Here is a 21,160-nt window from a genome sequence, read left to right as displayed (position 1 = left end):
TTTATTCCACCTGGCTTCAAATGTGCTACGAAAGCTAAAAGGTCATTTATTTCATTTATTTCTAGTCAAAAATAATTAATGAAATAAAAACTCTAAAAGTTCAGAGTTTTAATCTTCCAAAAAGATTAAAAAGTGTTTTCTATTATACTGTATATATGAAGTCATGCTCTATACTACATTACTAATAAGTAGCAGGATTAATTTAAATCAGGTTTTAGAGAGGTGATTATTTTTTCTTATTATCTAAAACTGGAAAACTTGCCGAAGAATACTGATCTTTCATACTGGCCATTAAAGAAAACAAATAAAACCTCTTTAAACAGACAGTGATTTTATTATCCAGTAAAAACAGTGACCCACTGCAGAGAAAACAACACCAAAAAATGATATTACCCAGATTTCTAGCACGTACATTTATGGGATACACTAAAAATCAGAATTTTTACTCTTATATAAGTCACAAATGCCGCTGAAACTGGATTTAAGACCTTGTCAATTTTTAAAACTTATTTAAGACACTAACTTTCCTTTTTTTTCTCACATACTTCTGTTAATTTCAGCTTGGTATGAGGCAGAAGTATGTGCTCTGGAGCCAGAAAGACTCAGAATTTTAAATCCTGGTTTTACCACTTAGCTAGCAGGTAACCTTAGACATGATTTTTATGCTTTTGGACCCTACAAGGGTTTCTGTTCCACAAGATAACATGATAAACAAATTTATTTCAAAGGCTATTATTTAATTAATGGAAAATCCAATACAGAAAGTTCTGCACAAAGTGGGATTTCAGCAATAATAATCTCTCTCCCCATTTATAATATGATTGTAAACACTTTTATTTCATTGTGAAACCATGAGGTTAAAAAAATGTAAATATATCACACTTAAATATTTCACTATACTTGCTCTTGATCAAGAAGTACTACTGCTCAGTGCCCAAGCCACTCAGTTACTTCAAATTTTACCATCTGAATGCCTAATAACTCAGACCATTAGCACCCAGATTATATACCTTATTATAGTACATATTTTCAGCGCTCTTGAGGCTACTGGGGGAGGGGATCCTTTCATTTTGTTACTGTTTTTACTTTTCCTGTCAGGTTGGATATGAAAAGATAAATGAGAACAAAAGAAAATAAATGCAATACAACCAGTCAGATGTGCTATGTAAACAGTTCTAACCCTGTTTTATCTAGATGCAGAGGAAATAAGGAATGATAATGTGGTCTAAAATTAGGCTTCAGATTATCTTAAAAACTTAATGACCCATGCTACCACCATGAATAGTACCTGTGACTGCTGCCCAGTGATTTAACCTAAATAATACTCTGGTGAGTAACCTGGAAAAGCTAATATTGATTCCAAAGGTGCCAAATGGGTTGTCCTGTATGGGACAGCAAAGCAGACCTTCTCCTCTTCCGAGATATTGTAGTTTTTAAACAGGTGCTAGTACATAGGTCTAATTCATTAATGCATTTTAGCTTTTGTTTGTATTTGTTTATACATTTTTCCCCTTGACAAAAACTTTACTATTCCCATGAGCTAATTTTTTTTTCAGATTTCTTGAGTTTATCTGCCTATTTAGAAATCATCTAAGCATTATAATAGTTGGGATATGACTATTCCTATTTTTTTAAACTCTTACCTCTAAATCATTAAAAAATAAATGTGTATCAGCAAGATTAAAAATCATTTCCTCCATTCGGAGTCCCAGGGTTACAGCCATGGGGGGATCCTGAAAAGAAAATACACATGGAATGAGGCAAAATTTCAGTAACTAGTTTATTATTAAGAATATCAAAAGTGCATATGGTTGTGGGTGATGGGAGTAGGTAGACTGCATGGATTTTTACCCCAATGATCTAAAAAGGTGCCTTTCCAAAGGGTAATCTAAGCCACACTAAGTATACAGATGCATCTGTGAATTTACAGGAATTTATACACGCATTAAGACAACTTAAACATCTCTATGTTTGTGAGGAGGAAGAAGGAAGCAAGCTCATTCACAAGACCCAGTTTATACGTACTCCATGGAAAGTGGAACAACAGATAATAAGCAGGAAAGGGAGAAAAGAAGGACTTCCAGATGTCAGCAGGACGGGAGTGGAAAATGGCATCTAAAGATGGGACAGGAAGAGCTGGTGAAACGTGGTAAAACCGCCACTTAATTATTAATTGCCTTTTGATTGACAGGCAGTATTTTTTAAAAAGATTTTATTTATTTATTCATGAGAGACAACAGGCAGAGAGCGAAGCAGACTCCATTCAGGGAGCTCGATGTGGGACTTGATCCCAGGACCCTGGGATCATGACCTGAGCCGAAGGCAGACGCTCAACCACTGAGCCACCCTGGTGTCCCCAAAAGGCAGTATTTATTTGAATATGCATATAATTTGGTCTAACCTACATCTGACTAGAGATGCAGAGGGTAGGTTTGAGGATAACTAAAGGAACATTAATTCAGTAAAAGTGATCTGAGTAGAAAATACATATGTTTAGAAGTTTAATGAATGTAAGGGGGTTAGTAAGGAGGCAAGTGACTTAATTCTTGTCTACAGAAACCAAGATAGTATCTAGCAGCAAGGAACTGAGAAGCAAGACCAAAGTTGGGACTTGATCATGATTAACCAGAGTTAAAAGCCTGGGCATAAGAGGCATTAAGATTTCAAAAAGTAAGGATAGTTTTGTGCTAGGGCTAGGGAAATAATTCATGCACAAACATTGTGTTTGAAATGATGAAAGTTGAAATGGTCTCCAAAGGAGTACTGCAATAGCTGTGCCCCTGGAGATACAGAAACTAGAAAGCCTAGAAGGGACAAATCCTCAGAATTTGAGACCAGAATGGGTATTAGCAGGGAGAAGAGTATGGTTTTGAATAAAGCTGACAAGTCTAGAAGGATACTGTTGGTTTTGGCTGAGAAGTTATTTTGGAAGACTTTAGAGGGTGATTTGGGTTGAGTGGCTGGGCCAGGAGCCAGATTGTAGGGATTTTAGGAGAGAGAACCAAACTTGTGTTTTCAATGCTCTAGTAAATGGCACTTAAAAAAAATGTATTTAAACTTGGGGAAATTACTGCTAACTCTATTTCAATTTTTGATACGGATATGCAACCCAACATACAGGCCATGCTGTATTCACATGTACTCCTGAACTTACTGCACTTAGCAGGAGAAGCTCTTCCTCATCCCACTCTTACACGGTGACAACCAGTTTTCTGCCTATACTCCCTTCCATAATGCTTTGAGGAGGAAACCCTAGAGTAAACATATTTGAAGTGAGTGTCAGCTTCATAGTCTGTGGTGACTAAAACTTAGAGACTAGGAATTGAGTGCTAGGAAAGAAAGAAGTCACTGAGGTATGCTGAGCAAAGTGAAGACTTGGGTGGGAGAAGATGAAGACAGGACAGTAAGAATATGCTGGATGTCAACACAATTTTGTTTGTTCGCATCTCTTCCTTCAAGATTTTTGTGAATTTCATAGTTAGAGACTCTCCTTTCAGAAACGTGTTCACTTTTCACATTCTGGATGGCAACCTGGTACCATGTCTTCCAGTGGTCAGACTTGCCTGCTAGATTCATTTGTCTTCCAGTGACAGGATCATTCATTCTAAGCAACATACCCAAAGAGCAATTAATTCCATTTTCTTTAACAAATACTCAAGAGCAAGAACAGAAATAGGGGAACCAGGGAGTGCCTACTTTGTGTCTCAAGGAGTCTTGGAACTCAGAAGGATCTCTTGCTGATACCTTCCAGTATGAAATTCTTCTTTTTCCTTACTTCTTTTATTGTGTTCATGCTTTTGTTGCTGTTGAAAGAAAATCCCTGAAGGCTGACTTATTTTTTTTTTTTCAAATTATACATGTGTCTTTTTCTGTTCAGGAATTCCTATTTCTAGTGTCTGTCTCTTTGGGGTGGGGTGGATAGGCCGAGGATGGAAGACTTATAAATATTCTGTCTGGTCATGGGACCGTGAACAAAACGTCTATAGAAATATCAGGAAAAATCAAATGTAATTATAGCATGAAAACATATAATTCCATTAGTGACGCTCTCTGCTTTTGAGGAATGTTCACTGATGCAAGACAATAAAATCAAGCTCTACACTACTCTGTTATGTTTCTGATGATTACTGCCCTAAAGATACATATTTCAGATGGGGATTCAGAAACATCCTATTTAAAAGGTTTTCCTTCTAGAGACAAGGTTGGTTCAGTTCTCCTCTGATGCGCCAACTTTTCTTTTAAGTTTTAAATAAAATTACTGAATTTCTTATATTCGTGTCTCACATTCTTTGCATTTATAGATCGGATTTATGAGGCTGGGAGAAAACATACTGTTCCTTTTTGATTGTTACATTCATTGATTCCATGCTTCTGGAGTACAGAACTCTCTATGCTACTCATGATAGGCAAAGCCATGAAGAATGCATTTTGTATATCTGATAAGCATGCAAATACAATTTTTAAGAAACCAACATGAATTCTCTAACAAGTAAGCATAGCGTCTGGTCTGATGAAAACTGTATTTGAGCACGCCACTGGAATGCAACCCCATGGCACTAGAAGGGGTTGTTCACTGGTTTTTCAGGCTATGGTGATTCCACATCATACTCTACGAGAGCCAGGACTTAGTAAGCAATTTGGCAAAATATCATTTGTTAACTGGGAAAGTTTAGGTTTGAGGTTTGCTGGAGTGTGAACTAGCTGTATTTTACTAAGGTTTCCAGAGAACAAGGCCTGTTGAAAGGGAGGTGTTGCGTCAGCCATGCCAAAGGCTTGACACAGATGGGCTAGGGATAGTCATGCCATAAGCCAATGAAAACCATGTCTGTAAGAAGTGGTGATCTTGTTTCCACGAGAATGTTTAGTGAGGGCTTACTTTCAAATATCAAGTATTTTTCCTTCCCCCCAGCTTACTGAGTCACTGGGACAGTTAAATCTAAGCAGATTATAATACCACATTTTTTTCTAACTAAAGACCCCACAGATGTAAGAATCTGAGGAAGATGCCCTGCAAGCTGGTGGAGGCAGTCCTAGCAAGATCTCCATGATGGTGGGCACCCTCTGTTTTGCCAAACTCCTGTGAAGGAGCTGCCAGAGCTGGCAATTCCATGGTTTTATCAGGCATCAGAGAGTTAAACATACTTCTGGATTGAACCCAGATTTTATATAGAGATGTTTGCTCATTTTCATGAGATGTTTGTAGAATTATGGGCACCTTATGAATCAAGAGTTACTGCCTTTTTTAACTGTAGTGCATGTTGAGTTTAGGGTCTGAAATGAAGTGACAGTGAAAAGTTGGCTGGGGGATGGGATAATAAGGGCACCAACAGGGTTTTGTGGAAGCTCTGATACATATTATACACATACAACATTTCCAATAGGTTCCAAGTGTCTACAGCAGAGTTTAACATTGGCGCAAACTGAACTTCTGCCAATTTATTCTGTGTACTGCTCTATTAAAATAGTTAAACTATCCCCAAGACACTTTAAGAGAGGGAGGGGGAGAGAGAGAAAGGGAATTAGAGAGAGAGAGGAAGAGAAGGGGGGAGGAAGGGAAGGAGGGAGAGAGGGAGGATGAAGAAAACGACTCTTGGCCCTTAAATGTATGATTCTAAGCCAGATGTTACCAGTTTTTAACCAAGTCAGGATCAAGCACAGGACTTCGCTATATCAAAATACTAATGCCTATTAGCCATGTTAGCACAGAACATAAATCGGAGCCAGACTGTCTGTCTTTGGGCCTCTGCCCCACACTGGGCCATCAGCTGGAATTCCTCCTCTAGAGACACAATGTAAAAATACCTCAGGAGAGGCAGCAATTATATATTTTTAAAGAAATTAGGAGTTTTGTTTTTGTTTTGTTTTTTCAAAAATAACTAAAGCTCTTGGAACAGTTACTCCTTTGGGACCAGAAGCACGTTTGTAGACTTGTGGGTAAAGAGGCAGGAGATATACAAGTTCGTTACAGAAGGAAGACGACAAGCAGTGCTATGAACTAGGGTAGGACTAGCTAGAGGGTGTGTCAGAGTATATGAACACTTCTCCTCAATGACAGGGGATCAAGTGAAACTCTGTCATGAATCAGAAGGGCAATTTTAGGCAGTGGGCTTGAAGATTCTCAGGGGGAACTGGAGGACGGTCTCAGAAACATCCATTGAGTTAGCACGTGCTCACAGAGTGGCTACCATGTGTCAGACGTATTCAAATTCTGGGCAGAGAGTAGAGAATCAAAGCAGCAAAGTTCCTGCCCTATGGGGTTAATAGTATTACTGGATGAGTTACCTGATAACTAAATGGACAAAAATCTACGTAAATATATAGCTTGTCAGGTGGTGAAAAGAATCAGGGCTGGCAGATACAGGAAGCTATGGAGATGGGTGGTGATGGCTCCCTGAATCAAAGGTCAGGGGAGGCCTTTCTCAGGAGGTGACAGTTGAGGGTAAAAACGTGAAAAGGGTAAGGGAACTAGCTATGCAGAGAAGAGGGGACAGAGAGCAGATGTAGAGGCAAGAAGGAGTCCGTGTGCGTGGAGCGGGGTGAGGCACCATGACCCTGGTCAGGGAAGTGAAGTGGAAACAAGTATTTTGAGAAAGACAGAGTCCTCAACTGGTTCAGACACAGGGAAGAGGCCCCAGCAAGATAAACTGGGAATGTGGCAAGTGAGTCATTCTTCAAATTTTAAGGGACAGGCAGAAAATGAGGGCTGCAACTGGAAAATGGGCTCTTTCGGGCTTTTCCGGTGATGGGACCATTACAACATGAAATATGGCATAGAGAATAATCCAGAAGAGCAGGGAATTGGAGACTCAGGCATGAAAAAGATCATTGGAAGAGTCAATTTATTGGGTCAGTACAAGGCCTTGGTTCAAAACCTGAGTGGAGGTGCAAAGAGAAGGCGGAGCATATGGTTATGGTATGAAGATGAAGCAATTTTTTTGTCTTTCTGTTTGTTTTCTTCAGTGAGGACGAGTTTTGCGCAGAATTGAGAGGGAGCTGTGAAGTTCTGAGTGGGGGGAGAAGGTTTGAAACAGTCAGCTGGAAATGTGAATTAACCCAAGAGTGCTGGACCCACTGGAGATCTGTGGACACAATCAGCTGTTGAAATGCAGGTGGAAAGTTGGGCCAGGTTTTCTGCAATGTGAGTCTGGTGCAGAAAGAGAAGGATAAGGATAATGAAGCCTTATTTTTTTTAAAGAATTTATTTAATTGAGAGAGAGAGCATGAGAAAGAGAGAGGGAGAGAGCGCGCACGTGCACTAGCTGGGGGGAGGTGTAGAGGGAGAAGCAGACTCTCTATTGAGCAGGGAGCCCAATGTGGGACTCAATCCCAGGGTCCTGAGATCATGACCTGAGATGAAATCATAAGTCAGACACTTAACCAACTGAGCCACCCAGGTGCCCAAATAGTGAGGCGTTATGCAACAGTGGGGCTACAGTGACATCCAGGGATGAAGTGATGATGTCTAACATAGAAGGTTATCAAGCTTGACCACACATAAGAAACACCTGGAGAGTGTTTAAAAATTCCACTGCTTACCCTACACCAATGATACCTGATTCTCTGATGTGGGATCTATGCATCAGTAATGTCAAAGCTCTCTAGTGATTCCAGCGTACAAATAAGACAAAATCAACAGATTAGCACCTCTCTACACTACAGCATTTTTGAGGCTTGCAAATTTGGCATTCACTCACTTTGTATGTACCACACTCTTGTCGCCCTCCACTTCCCTACAACAATGAGCTGAGTATCTCAAACTATGAGATAAAACAACAGATATAAACATATGTAAATTTCTTTAGGAAACATCCAGTTTTCCCCAAATTCAGTTTCCCAAGATTGGGATTTCCCTGAAACCAGATAAAGTAGGCTACACTTACTGAATGTTTATTCTGTGGTAGGCATTGTGCTGAATTTTAATGCACTAACTCAGTTAAGCCTTCTAATCATATTATTAATTTATTCTTCCTTTTTTTATATAGAAGGCAACTGAAGCTCACAAAGTTTAAATAAACTACCAAGGTCATATATACAGTATAAGATACAGCTAGAATTTGAACTCAGGTCCATTCTCCCTTCATACATATATATTTTTTTATTGGAGTTCTATTTGCCAACATATAGTATAATATCCAATGCTCATCCTGTCAAGTGCCTTCCTCAGTGCCTGTCACCCAGTCACCCGTCCTCCCACCCACCTCCTCTTCCACTACCCCTTGTTCATTTCCCAGAGTTAGAAGTCTCTCATGGTTTGTCACCCTCTCTAATTTTTCCCACTCAGTTCCCCTCCTTTCCCTACAATCCCTTTCATTATTTCTTATATTCCCCATATGAGTGAAACTATATGATGATTGTCCTTCTCTGATCGACTTAACTTCACTCAGTGTGATACCCTCCAGTTCCATCCACCTTGAAGCAAATGGTCCATTAGCCCTTCAAAGCTAGAATGCTCTAGCCATTATGCCCAGAGGGGAGATAACCTGCACTAGTATTAATGTTGCCATTAGGGTGGCCTCCAATCCATGATGCCAACACCTAATTAATTTGAATTACTTCCTTTTAAATCATGTTGCTCTTCTTTAGTTGGCATGCACACAAGTCAGTACTTATCTGTATAACTATCCCATAATTTAAAATATAAGTGGTGTCATTTCAGAAATCTTTCTATGTAACTTTTAATATAAAAATAACCAATTGGTTTTACCTGGTAGATATATTATTTCTCTAGTGCTGCTCTTATATAAAATGTTGTCTACAGTGAGCAAATAGTTGGAAGAGTTTGAATTTCAATTTCACAATACAAGCAACTAACCAACTGTTCACTTTTCCTTCAGTCTTTCTCTCGACTTGGTCTATTTCCATAGTCCATACTATGGAATAACATTAGAGAATCATGGCTTCACAGTAAATGACATGTTAGTGCTCCAAAATGAGTCAAATCCTTGAACACAATTTATTTAGCTCCTTTTATTTCTCTTTCAAAGAAGAGGAATTAGTACAACATATCAAGTAAAATAATATCTACAAATAATCAGGGAATAGGAATAATATTCACAAATTCTAACAGATAGTGGATGAGATGGCTCCTCATCTATGTCCTGCCAAATTTATAAACTGCTGTTCTGGAGGTTTACAAGGCTGAAAATGCTATGTGTCCACAAGTGCTCTGCTATAAAGCCCATCATTAGTTTCATAAGCAGCGGGGCTCAAACACCCACATAGCTCGCTTGCCATTATAGTAAATATCCAGGAACTGTTCTTCTCGGGAAAAGAGCATGTGTTGACAACAGAACAAAGATTGATCAGTTTTTAGAAAGATCCTTGGGAAACTCACAATATTATTTATTTATAACTGGAACTAAGATTTTCCAGAAGTTTCTTTTTTAAATTAAAATGCAAAAGTTAGTTACATAGGGCTATTTATGAGTGAAATGGCATTCCTAAATTGTTATGTTCCATGCATTTTATTTTTATAGGTGGTGGGGAAAAAACACAAAACCAAAAGAATGTAGAGATTAAGAACTTGTCAAAGAGATGTGGGTTCTGACTGGCCATACCACTTATGAGCTGTGACACAGTACCAACCAAACAAGGTGGGGATAAAAGTTATGGAGATAATGCATCTAACAGGACACTGAGTAAAATGTCAGGTACATAGCAAGAATTCAAAATGGTACTTATTTTTTCTTGGTAAAAGAAAGATAAATAGGTAAGTAGACGTGGTTATGTCAGGACACTGATTTTACATCTCTGGCACTTACATTTCTAGCTCCCAGCTCACTATATATCAGGCCACTATGATACCACTTCATACAAACACTGACCTTCTGTGTGTCCAGAAATAACTACCATTAGTCATTTGTCATTTGGGAGAAATAATGTGTATTTTTATAAATTTCTCTGGCTTGGGAGGTGGATGACAATTTTCAGAGCTGAGTGCTACTTTTATGCATTTACATTACCTCATTTAATCCATCCAGTAATCCCAGGAAGGAAACAGATTATAACCATTTTCAGATGAAAACGGCTCAAGGGTTAAATGACTTGCTTGAGGCACATCCAGGCACAGGACTTCTTTTCTAACTTCTAGCTTGGTGCTCCTTCACCTGGATAACTGCCTAAAAGACTGTTCTAAGCAGTGTCCTGGACTCAGGAAACCCTTCTGGGTTGACTGACAACAAATGGGAAGGGATTGGCTATGTGAAGGAAGTCTCTAGTCCCTAAACATCTCTATTTCACCTAGAGCAGGTCTGCCCTCATATGTTTTATATAAAGACACTTGGTGTGATGTAATAAATGTGCCCAAAGGATTCTCCCGCTAGAACTGCAAAACCACTTTATATATATAAAAAAAAAAGGTTACGCTCTAAAAATGCACATTGTGAAAACAAGATTCACTTAACAAATGGAAAGGACTGAAGACATTAACAATTTCAAGGGCAGCCCGGGTGGCTCAGCAGTTTAGCGCTGCCTCCTGCCCAGGGCATGAGCCTGGAGACCCGGGATCGAGTCCCACATCAGGTTCCCTGCACGGAGCCTGCTTCTCCCTCTGCCTGTGTCTTCACCTCTCTCTCTCTGTCTCTGTGTCTCTCATGAATAAATAAATAAATCTTAAAAAAAAATTTCAAGGTGACACAACGTTTAAGTAGCATAAGGGTGTCTTTCTTTCCTCTCCAGTCATAATGGCCCTGGTCCCTTTTGTTATTAGCAAAGCAAAATCCTTCTGAATTATCAACCAGTCACTAGAATGACCTCATTTCAGTCAGTCCTCAAGGTCATTACTGAAGACACTAGTGAACTGAGGAATTAAACACAGTTACAAAGGATTCTCAACTGTAAAACATCTCAAGACCTCTACCATCATAATGTGCACTGAATGCCATAAAATCCAAGTATTCCCTACATCTTTTTGGTCATGGGCCTTTCCATAAAGACTATCAATTAACATGTCCTAAGCCTCACTTTTTCAAGAAAAAAAGTTGGGGAAATATTCTATCTGAGTGGTTCTTAAAGCATGGTTCATCAGCTCTCTTGGAGGTTTATTCCAAATGCAAAATCTCAGCCCCCACCCAGACCTACAGAATCTGAAACTCTTGGGGGTGGGACACAGCCATCTGTGTTTAACAAGTCTTGTGGGTTATGGTGACTCACATGGAAGTTCGAGAAACACTGCTCCAGCCTAAACCCGTACCACTTCTTACTTACTGCAGAGCAGCCAATCATAAACCATCATGTCCCTACTTGGCCAAAAATCCTTAAACACACTGCACCTAGAATAAACCCCTGCTCACCACTCTGTTCTTACTCTGAGTTCTTCCTTCCTTTGTTTACAACCTCCCAGCCATACTACTTCTTTATATTCCTGGTACACTGGAAGACTGTTCCTATTCCAGGGCCCTCCCGTACTCTCGGCCTGGAACACTCATCCACACGCTCCCCTTCATCCCACATCTGCATGGCTAGCTCCTTTTTTTGGCTCAGGTGTCAGGATCAATGTTACCTCCATGGTCAGACGCCAGTCACACTCTACATGATGCAATTTCATTGTCTTCACAGGGGTTATGGCTATCAGCATTGATTTGTTTGTTTGTTTGTAAGCATTAGAGCAGGAAGCAGGTCTGTCTTATGTTAAGCAAATATTTGCTAGATGAATACAGTCTGTCTACAGACTCTAGTTTCACCATTTTTACTTGTGGTTTGTGGTTAAGTGGTCAATGCCCAATGCCCTCTCAGCTGCCCAATGTCCTCTCAGTCCCCTCTGAATGACCTCTGAGCTGCGTGTGGTCACCAGCTTCAAAAGATGGGCCTGACACAACATCCCTTATTTAGCTATTTCCCAATATGTCAAGTTACTAATGTCTTACTGGCGAAAAGACAATATCAACTTCCTTTTGGACATTAAGAAAAATGTCAACGATCAAGTGACTTTTAGAAAACTGTAAATAAAAAACAAAAAGAAAAAAAGAAAAATTTAAATAATTATTCAATAAATAAGGTCATCTAAGTTATCTTCCATGGACTTCAAGAAGGGTGTTTTCATTTTGATTAAATAGAGCCTAAACAAATTTTTACTTTAATTTCTTTAAATTGCCCTGAGTAAAACATTATTCAACATGGTGAATTACAACAGGTTCCCTTCCTGTTAGAACCCATATAAATTATAAGGACTTGTTATGAGATTGACCAAATGTAGGAGCATTTAGCATTTTGTGACCCTGGTCACGTTTCTTAGCCCCTCATAATCCTGGGTTTCTGAATCCATCAAACTTGGATCACGAGAAGTACAGCAGAGTAACTAAGCGAATTACATGGGAGAACATGTGTCAAAGTGACCAATAACAGGTTTTTTGAATGTTAATTCATGCCAACTGTTCTGCTAAGCCCTTTAAACATGTTATGTCTTTAGTTCTTATTCACTATAGGTAGTACTATTCCCATTTTACAGAAATTGAAGCTGAGGGGTTAAGTACTTTGCCTGAGGTCAGAGAGCTGCAAGCATCAGCCCTGGGTTTTCCAAAGCAAGGTTATGTAACTCAAAGTTTCTTGTCTTAATCATCATCCCTACTGCGGGTATAATGCCGAACACATTCCATCTACCACATAGTAGGTGTTCTATAGATGCAAGTTTATCTTCCCCAAGCTTTCAGTAGTGTCCCTGATTCTTTCCCCATGCCATACTGCCAGAAGGCATTAATATCTTTCTACCACAATACATTTTAGTAAACATTTCTTAAGTTTTACCTCTCGATGGAAAAGTATCCCAATTACCTGAGAGAAGACAATTTGAATTATTTCAACTTAAGGTGAACTCCCCTAACTGGCTACACAGTACGTCACTAACTGTCCTTACTCTTCTTAGGATATGTCACATAATGTGTTCGTGGCAAATTGACTGTCTATGCTGTGTGGTGTGATGTGCTGTAGCAGAAAAGAGATGGGCTTTGGGGTCAAATGGTCCAGGGCCCCACGACTCCTCTTGCCACTGACAAGCTGTATGAATCTGTACATATTTTATTCCCTGAGTATTTTTCCTCATTAAGAGATGGGGAGAAAAACCTGTCTCTTACAACTGCTGCAACGCCTAATGCCTGGCATACTCTGGGCAATAATAACATTAGTTCCCCTCTTTCACTTCACTTTGCCCCACTCTTTTGATAAGCTCTAATACTGTAGGTATTGAAAATGCCTCCTTTGAATTCCAACAAAGGTTTCTGACAGTGCTTTAAAATAATGGAAATTGTAGGTGAGATGAATGCTGCACGTCCAGGTAGCTGTCTGGGGAAGTGACAGGTTTACTTCAATGATGCACCATTGCTGAGGGAAGCATAAAAATTCTGCTATTAAAATTGCTCTTGGAACCAGTTTGAGTCACTCAAGAAAGACAGCTTGTTATTCAGGCTTTTTTTTCATGGTTCACCATCACCCCTCCCTACCTCTTTACTGGCACCCCTTCTTATCTCAAAGGCAAGTCCATGCTCAGTTCTGGGATGGGTGAAACTTTATGGTATTTTTGGCAAAAAAGAAAAAATACATATATACATATATATAAATATACATATATATGTATATATAAATATAAAATGACATTTTGACCATGCTCCTTATTTATCACCTTGGGTTCAAATGATCTTACTATTTCTAACAATCACAAAAGGTTGAAGATTTAAGTGAGGAAATACTCCAAAAATCTAAAGGTAATTTCAAAAAGGGAGTTTCACCACTGATCTGATACAATGGAAGCAATATGGATGGATGTTTAGATATAGCCTCTGATCGTGACTATTTTGAAGAGACTTTATTTGGATTCAGTTCATATGTTCAAGTTAGATAATTTTAAACACTAATGTAACATGAAAGTTAGCCATATAAAAATATTGCAATCAGTTCAGCAGGATTTACTGTGTACTCCTCATAAGTCAAAACTATTCTAGAAGAAATGCTTTAGATTATTATCTGGAAACTTTTTAGACTGTATACTCAACCAGTAGTAGAATTTTGAATATGCCCTAAAAAAAAGAATTTTGAATGTGCACCCCAAATTGCTATACAAGTTAATTTATTTATATGTTATATACATATTTGTTCAATTATAAGAATAGGCCTGTATTTGTAATGTATGTGCATTAGGAAACATACAACAATACAAACTGAAAGACAAAAATGTGTGTGCGTGTGTATATATACACATTATTTTTTTTCCTTATTTCTGTGGTGGAGCTTCTTATATATATCTGGCACATATTTGTACATCCTGCTTTGGAAACCACTGTTTTAATTGACAATGTTTGTGAAAAAAGGGGCTAAAATCCTTTTTCTAAATGGCCATTAAGCAAAACTGTTACCTTTCATATTTGTTTAGTGACATGTATTGTTTACACCAAAAATCAAATACGGCGCAGATTCACCAAGAGTGCAACACTGGAGTAGTTCAAGTAGGAAATACGTGAGTGCAATTCATCATTATTGGACTAAAAGACAAAACTTAATGAAATTGCTAAAAGTTGCATGCTGGGCTCACATGAGATCCTAATGAATGATGTAATAGTATAAAGACACAGGGAAGGTACTTCTATAAGTGTAATATGTAAAAGCACCAACATTAGCTATACCTTTGAGTATGGTAACTGAAGGCAGGGCAACACGTTCTGAGCTGACTCTGGTCAGATTTTGAAGCCTATGTAGTGACAAGACTCAAACAGTAATGGCTTAAACTACTATTTCCCTGCAAGTATTCTGGAGTTGCCTATCTTTACACTAGCACTCACACAGCGTACACCTATACAGGCCTAAGAAGCTAGCTGACTCTGAAAAGGATAGCAAGAAGAAAGGGAGAGGAGTCATGAGACCATCTGTCTTTGAATTTGTGTTTGTGAGGGGATGTTATTTCCAGTTGCTTTTTATATGCTATTCAAAATTCTTTAAAAAAAAGTTTTTATTCATAAATCCAAAGGAACTTTCAGACAAAAGATTACTTCCTTATTTCAACTGGCATTCTATAGCAACATTTGGTGTGATATATTAATTCAAACAACTTAAAGTTTCCTTATTAGAGGATAATAGATGATTTTATAATGTTGAAAGTCCATTTTAAATTACACAATAATTTTTATAACTAATTAGGTCAGAGGAATAAGCTTGCTTTTGATGCAGAAAATTCAAAGGCATTATGAAAGAAGAGAAAAAAAATCCAATTTCGCATTACTTTCATAAATTTTGCCAGTTCTCACTAAAGAACAATGAGCTACTGGAAATTAATTAAGAGCAGATTTGACAGCCTGCAATAAAAACACTTTAATGTATCTAAATTGCTCTGGATTTTTAAAAAATATTTATTTATTTATTTATTTGAGAGAGAGAGAGAGAGAGAGAGAGAGAGAACATGAGTGTGAGAAGGGGCAGAGGGAGAGAAAATCTGAAGCAGATTCCCCACTGAGCATGGAGCCTGACACTGGGCTCAGTCTCAGGACCTTAAGATCATGACCCTGATCTGGATTCTTGAACATAATAAAATTCCAAGAAAGTGTCTTCGGGTAAAATTTCTTGATTTCTTACCTTGCCATATTTCTGGGCATAAGACCCTGTGAGCAATGAGTGAAAAACAATGATGGTTTCATCCAAGTCCCAGACAAATACACGCTGAAGAAAAAAACAAGTATCAAAGAATTATCAGGTTCCAAGAAAACAGAAATCTCTTTACAGGTTGAAAACATCTGATTTTGCAGTTGGATATTAATCTCAATACCATTTTATAAAAAATTACACTACTCCATTAATTTTTTTCCAAGTTTGCCAGATGTTACTGTGATAAAATCAGAGGGGGAGAAGTGATTTTAAAAAGTCATAAAAAGCTTAAAGATCAGATGTCCTCATTTGAATGGATTCATCTAAATATTTACTTGCAGTTAATACCCAAAAAGACACATTTGAACTTAGGACATAAGTGTACTTGAAATGCTATTTTAAAATATTGCCTTATGGATTTATGAGATTCTGCAATTTGTGCAAAGGATTAAATTTTTAAAAATATTTTTAAAAAATCAGTGAGTGATCCCTAAACAGAAATTTGGGTTAGATTAAGCTATGAAATGAGGGCTGTTTAGTTTGCACAGTATTTAGAAAGATTTCAAATTACTGATCAACATTTCATGATTTTAGGAGATTTCACAAAAACGTCAGGGTTCTCTGACCACACCAGGGAAACTGGAAGATATAAGCAATGCTGACTGACATTCCACATGGCAGTGATGGGTGTGCCTCCTTCGACTGGGCCAATGCTCCCTGCTCCCCACATTCTGTTGGCTCCCTAGCACCATTCACTCATTTATATCATCTGCTTGGTTCCTAGATGCACTGGAATGTGCTACTGTCCTTCAGGTAAAAGAAGTGATCTTTTATGAAGAGGCACGATGATTATTATTTGACTTTACCAGATATGGGAAATTTGGGTATTTTTCTTAATTAAAGGATGCAGCTGTGTAAAAAGTAACACAGTATGGTTAAGAATAGTTTCTCCTGATATTTTATAATAAAAAATCAACCTGCTTAGCACTGATTTATCTCAAAAGAGCTCTCAACCAGAAATAGGATGAGTGGAAAATTTTACAGATATAAAAATGTTAACCTGTATCAAAAGATTGGAATTCTTCCTACTTTTCAGAAAACAACTTTTCCTTTCCATACAGATTAACTTTACCTTTTTAAATTTTATTGACCCCCCCAAATTTTATTGACCTATATAAACATCTTTCATTACCTTAATACTACCAAATAGAGTGTCTCTCAGAAAATTATCCCACAAACAATGGCTTTATTTTTTATATTTTAAGTTGTGCCAATTAGGATCAAAAGATGCAATTATCTAGGCCTAAGATTTGTAAAGTAGCATCATTTTTAAGTTGTTACTGTTTTTAATTTTGCCATTACAATGGATGAAATATCAAATTTTGGAGCTGTGAAATGTCTACATGATAAGATCCACTCATTTCATGATATATCCTTCTTGTTTTTTTAAGGTTGAAACCTTATGGCACTGTGAGGTATAGAATATATCATTCAATAAAATAGGACAACATATTTCACTCTTTAAGGGTAAGTTAGCATACCTCCAGGTCACTGTCAGGAGGCGGGGAGGGATTATTTTTTCGGCCTCTTCCTCGGGATTTTGACCCAGAACTCCTGCATGTTCTTTCATCAAGATCTTTGATAGGTGTGGAAGGGCTCTGCACAGTATCAAACTCTCCTAGAAATAACATGATATGTATCAAGAATAGCACTTCATTTTTTTATCAGTGTGAGTCTTTGTTATGAATTATCTTAACAAATCATTATATATAATAGAAAGTTTCTCATGACAAAAAAAGATTTATCAACCCAAATACACAAAAACCTAATTCAATAAAAAATTTTGCAGGTCACACAATTCCTCATAGTTTCAGTCTGTGTAATCTATTAAATCTGAATGTGTTTTATACTCATTATGTCTTCACCTTTCCTGTCTCTACCTCCACCTACACATTTGTCCAAATTGAGATCTGTTCGCATCTCCTTATGTCAGAGCTCAAAAGAGGAGATATCTTCTGGATCAATCCCATCTCTCCACCTGCAAAGCAGACTCCCAACCTCACCCACTTAGGGAATCATGCTCCATTAGTTGAACCCTCTTAACTTTCTTCCAACTTCTTGCTTTTCTGTGGGCTACAGACTAGCTTAAAAGTCCTTCCCTTAACCTTGCATTTCCACCTAGAAGGTATTTGCTTGCTATCTTCCCTTTTTTAAGTGATACTCCTTGAAGAATAGTATATAACAGTGCTGTCCAAAAGAAATATAAAGTGAGCCACAAATAAAACCACATATATAATTTAAAAATTTCTAGAAACCACAGTAAAAAATATAAAGAAACATGTAGAATTTAATTTTATGCATATGTATTGAGCCAATATAACCATAGAGTTATCATTTCAGCATGTAACTAACAAAAAATTGTTAATGACATGTTTTACATAATCGCTTTTTCATTCTAAGTCTTTGAACTCCTATGCATTTCACACTTACAGCAGACTTCCAACTGTACTGGCTATACTACAAGTGCTTGATAGCCACTTGTGGACAACGGTTGCAGCAATGGACAGCACATCTGTCTCTACTTCCTGACATCTGACTTGTCATAATCAGTTCACCAACTCTAATAATACCATTCTTACTCAGAGTCCCTGATGTAATAGACAGACACAGACCTTATCTTCCTAGATGCCCGTACCATGTTTCATCCTCTTAAACACCACCTCCTCAGAGCCATTACTTGGCAGCTGATACCTTGTGGTCTTCTAGCTCTAGAAACTCTCCTACCAGTCCTTTTCTGTCTAGGAGACACGTATTTTCCTTTTCCCATTCTTTGTATGCTGGTATTTAAGAGTTCCAGCCTTTGGTCACTGTACTTATTCCACACCGTCTGGGTGATCTATCCCTCTCATTGGTTAATCACCTTCTCTGAGATGACCCATACATAAGTCCATACCTATAACGAGGCCACATCTTACAGAAGTTTCAGATTTTGTATCTAACTGACTTCTGCATGGCCCATAGGTACCTGAAAGTCTCACGTGTTAAAGCTGGTGATGGAACATTTTATTAGGAAGAAGTACTGAGCAGTGGCAAATCTGTGGGAGCAGGTTAAAATAAACCGAAGCCACAGTGAGATGCTGTAAAACCTCACAAGTAATAAGAGTCAGACTTACTGTAGGACCTGAAGCATTTCACTCAAGTTCTCTGAATCTGTATGGGTAATAGCAGCTGCTTTCTGAATTACTGAGGTAAAATGATGTATGTTTAATTTAATTTAAATAATATTCAGAAACATTTCTAGGCGAGTCTGATGTCAAACTACATTACATTTAAATTATACAATTTTTAAATATAAAGAAGTTATAACTATTATGCTTTATCACACAATTATAGAAAATTATTATGAGGACAGCCAAGCAGTTATTAATCTAAATTAACAAATCTGAATAAGCTGGACAGCATCTAGGTCGTATTTCTTCTGAGAGGTCCTAAATAAATAGTCATTTTTACAAAGTTGACCTGTAATTATTTCTAATGATTATAACATCTTTGGGAAACATTAGGCATGTCAGGACAGCAAAAAAAAAAAAAAACAAAAACAAAAAACCCACATGTTTGTGCTTCAAATATTATTTGAAAACATTGTTAGCATAGTCCCTATCATAGATTTCTGCTACCGACTATGTGAGAGTAGACTGTAATAAAAATGTTCTAGAGGTTTCAGCTGAATATCAATCACCCTATCTTGGAGTAAACTGTCTTTCAGCTTATTTGCACAGGCATTAAATGAGGCTTTAGGTATTTAAACACATGCCAACTTAAAAAAAATCACATAAAAATTTTTCTATTTTTAGTTATTTTTTTAAGCAGAATTTTCATAAGGTTACTATGCCCTGCAAGTCAAATGTTCTTGTTCTGATAAAATGCTGATTCAAATTAAGCCCCATTTATTAAGTAAGCTTATAAAATATTTTGGATGACTTCCCACAAAAACCTGTCTTTCTACTCATGACAGATCAATTTTCAGCTGTTAACTATCATGAGGCAGCTTTGTTCTTGCAAAAATGCAAGAGCTGAAAGGTCAAAAACTTGCAAAATTCCAAAGCCGTTGTGATCAGTTATGGGTGGCTGATTGTTGACTGGATCTATAAAGAAGGAGTTTGGCAGGAACAATTCAGCTATTAAATGAACTGGAGAGCCAGCTGCTAAAGAGCAGAAGGAAGAAGAAAGGAAAAGGCTAGACATAGGAAGTGTCCGGGTTTCAATAAAAGTAGGATTTGATATCACTGATTCTTGCCAAGTTACAGAAGCCTCTTAAAAGGGTTTTAAGAATTTGGACAAAATACGGACAGAAGTGTTTTGATGAGCATAGAGGCATATCCTTTTAAGAAAACTATGAAGAGTAGCTCCATATTTTTCCTTAGTATGTGTCATGCACTGCCTTCTTTCTTAAAGTGTATTGAAATATGTGTTTGGCTCTATTCACTACTCATTATGGCTGTGAGATTCTTCCATTTTGTAACCTGGAGCAGTTGTTTGCTTTTTCCTTCATGGGATAGAACTTCATTATATATGTTTACTATACTTTATCCATTTTGTGAGTGAATATTAGGTTATTTTTAGTTTTAGGCAGTTACAACAAATAAATCTGCTATAAACATTCTTGTACATGTCTAATGGACATTAGCTCCTATTCTGCTAAGGTATATTCTTAGCAGTGGGACTGCTGGTCCAGAAGGAAAAGGTATGCTCATCTTGCGTAGACACTGACATCCTTTTTCAAGTGTGGTTGTATTAATTCACTCACTAGCAACAACATTTTTAGTTGTTCCACATCCTTGCCAATACTTAGTATTGCTAGTCTTTTTGATATTAACCACTGTGGGGGTATTTTGGTCTCATTATAGTTTTAATCAGCAACTTCTTGATGAATAATGATGTAAAACCTTTTTTTTTGTATTTTTTTGTCCATTTTGTATCTTCTTCTTATGAGGTAACTTTAAATCTTTTGCCTATTAAAAATTTGGGTTATCTTTTTCTTATTGATTTGTCAGAGCTCTTTACTGTAAAACATTTTTTACATATATATGTCTGACTTAAATGCCTCTCTAACCCAGTCCATTTGGTCCTTCATTATTCTTTTTTAATAATGGGAGAACCAGAGGCATATAAGATTTTAAATTAACTTACCAAGATGAAATAGCTCCTATGCAGAATGCTGATATGATTCCAGAATTCCTGCTTTAACCACTAGGCAACCCTTTCTATCCCAAATAGCAACAGATCCTCCATCCTCCAGGTTACAAAGAGGTCAAAATTATATCTGTTTCTACCCATCAAAAGAGTATATAGACTTTAAGCAGTTTTGTGAGAGTAAGGGCCAATGAATTCATTGAAAGATCTTCATGGTAAAAGAGTAGGTCCTGAAGAGTGTGTGTGTGAGTTATCTGGGCTCCTATAGTAACTACCCAGGTGAAACTGTTCTGACCTCTATATCTTTTGAAGGTGCTATCCTTTCTTCTGATAAAGGGAAAAACCAGGAACTTGAGCTCCACTGGTCATTAAACATTTGGTGACACTTTTTTTTTTTTTTTTTTTT

At 37.5% G+C, this 21,160-nt stretch overlaps 1 protein-coding gene across 9 annotated transcripts in view; it reads right to left on the bottom strand.

The window, feature by feature from the left end:
- The window catches only part of EYA4 (EYA transcriptional coactivator and phosphatase 4), a 306,025-nt gene that overhangs the window by 20,612 nt on the left and 264,253 nt on the right, over window positions 1-21,160 (bottom strand). For all 9 annotated transcript variants that reach the window (XM_038526049.1, XM_038526048.1, XM_038526050.1 and 6 more), the window contains 3 exons: window positions 17,103-17,239; window positions 15,553-15,636; window positions 1,644-1,733 (listed from right to left, as the gene is read on the bottom strand). In XM_038526049.1, coding sequence (XP_038381977.1) covers window positions 1,644-1,733; window positions 15,553-15,636; window positions 17,103-17,239 — 311 coding nt within the window. The remainder of the gene's footprint in view (window positions 1-1,643; window positions 1,734-15,552; window positions 15,637-17,102; window positions 17,240-21,160) is intronic.

Source organism: Canis lupus, chromosome 1, assembly GCF_011100685.1.
Source record: "Canis lupus familiaris isolate Mischka breed German Shepherd chromosome 1, alternate assembly UU_Cfam_GSD_1.0, whole genome shotgun sequence".
In the NCBI taxonomy this organism is placed as follows: Eukaryota; Metazoa; Chordata; class Mammalia; order Carnivora; family Canidae; genus Canis; species Canis lupus.
The sequence above is the reverse complement of the archived record's forward strand: the minus strand, read 5'-3'. Positions and strand labels throughout refer to the sequence as shown.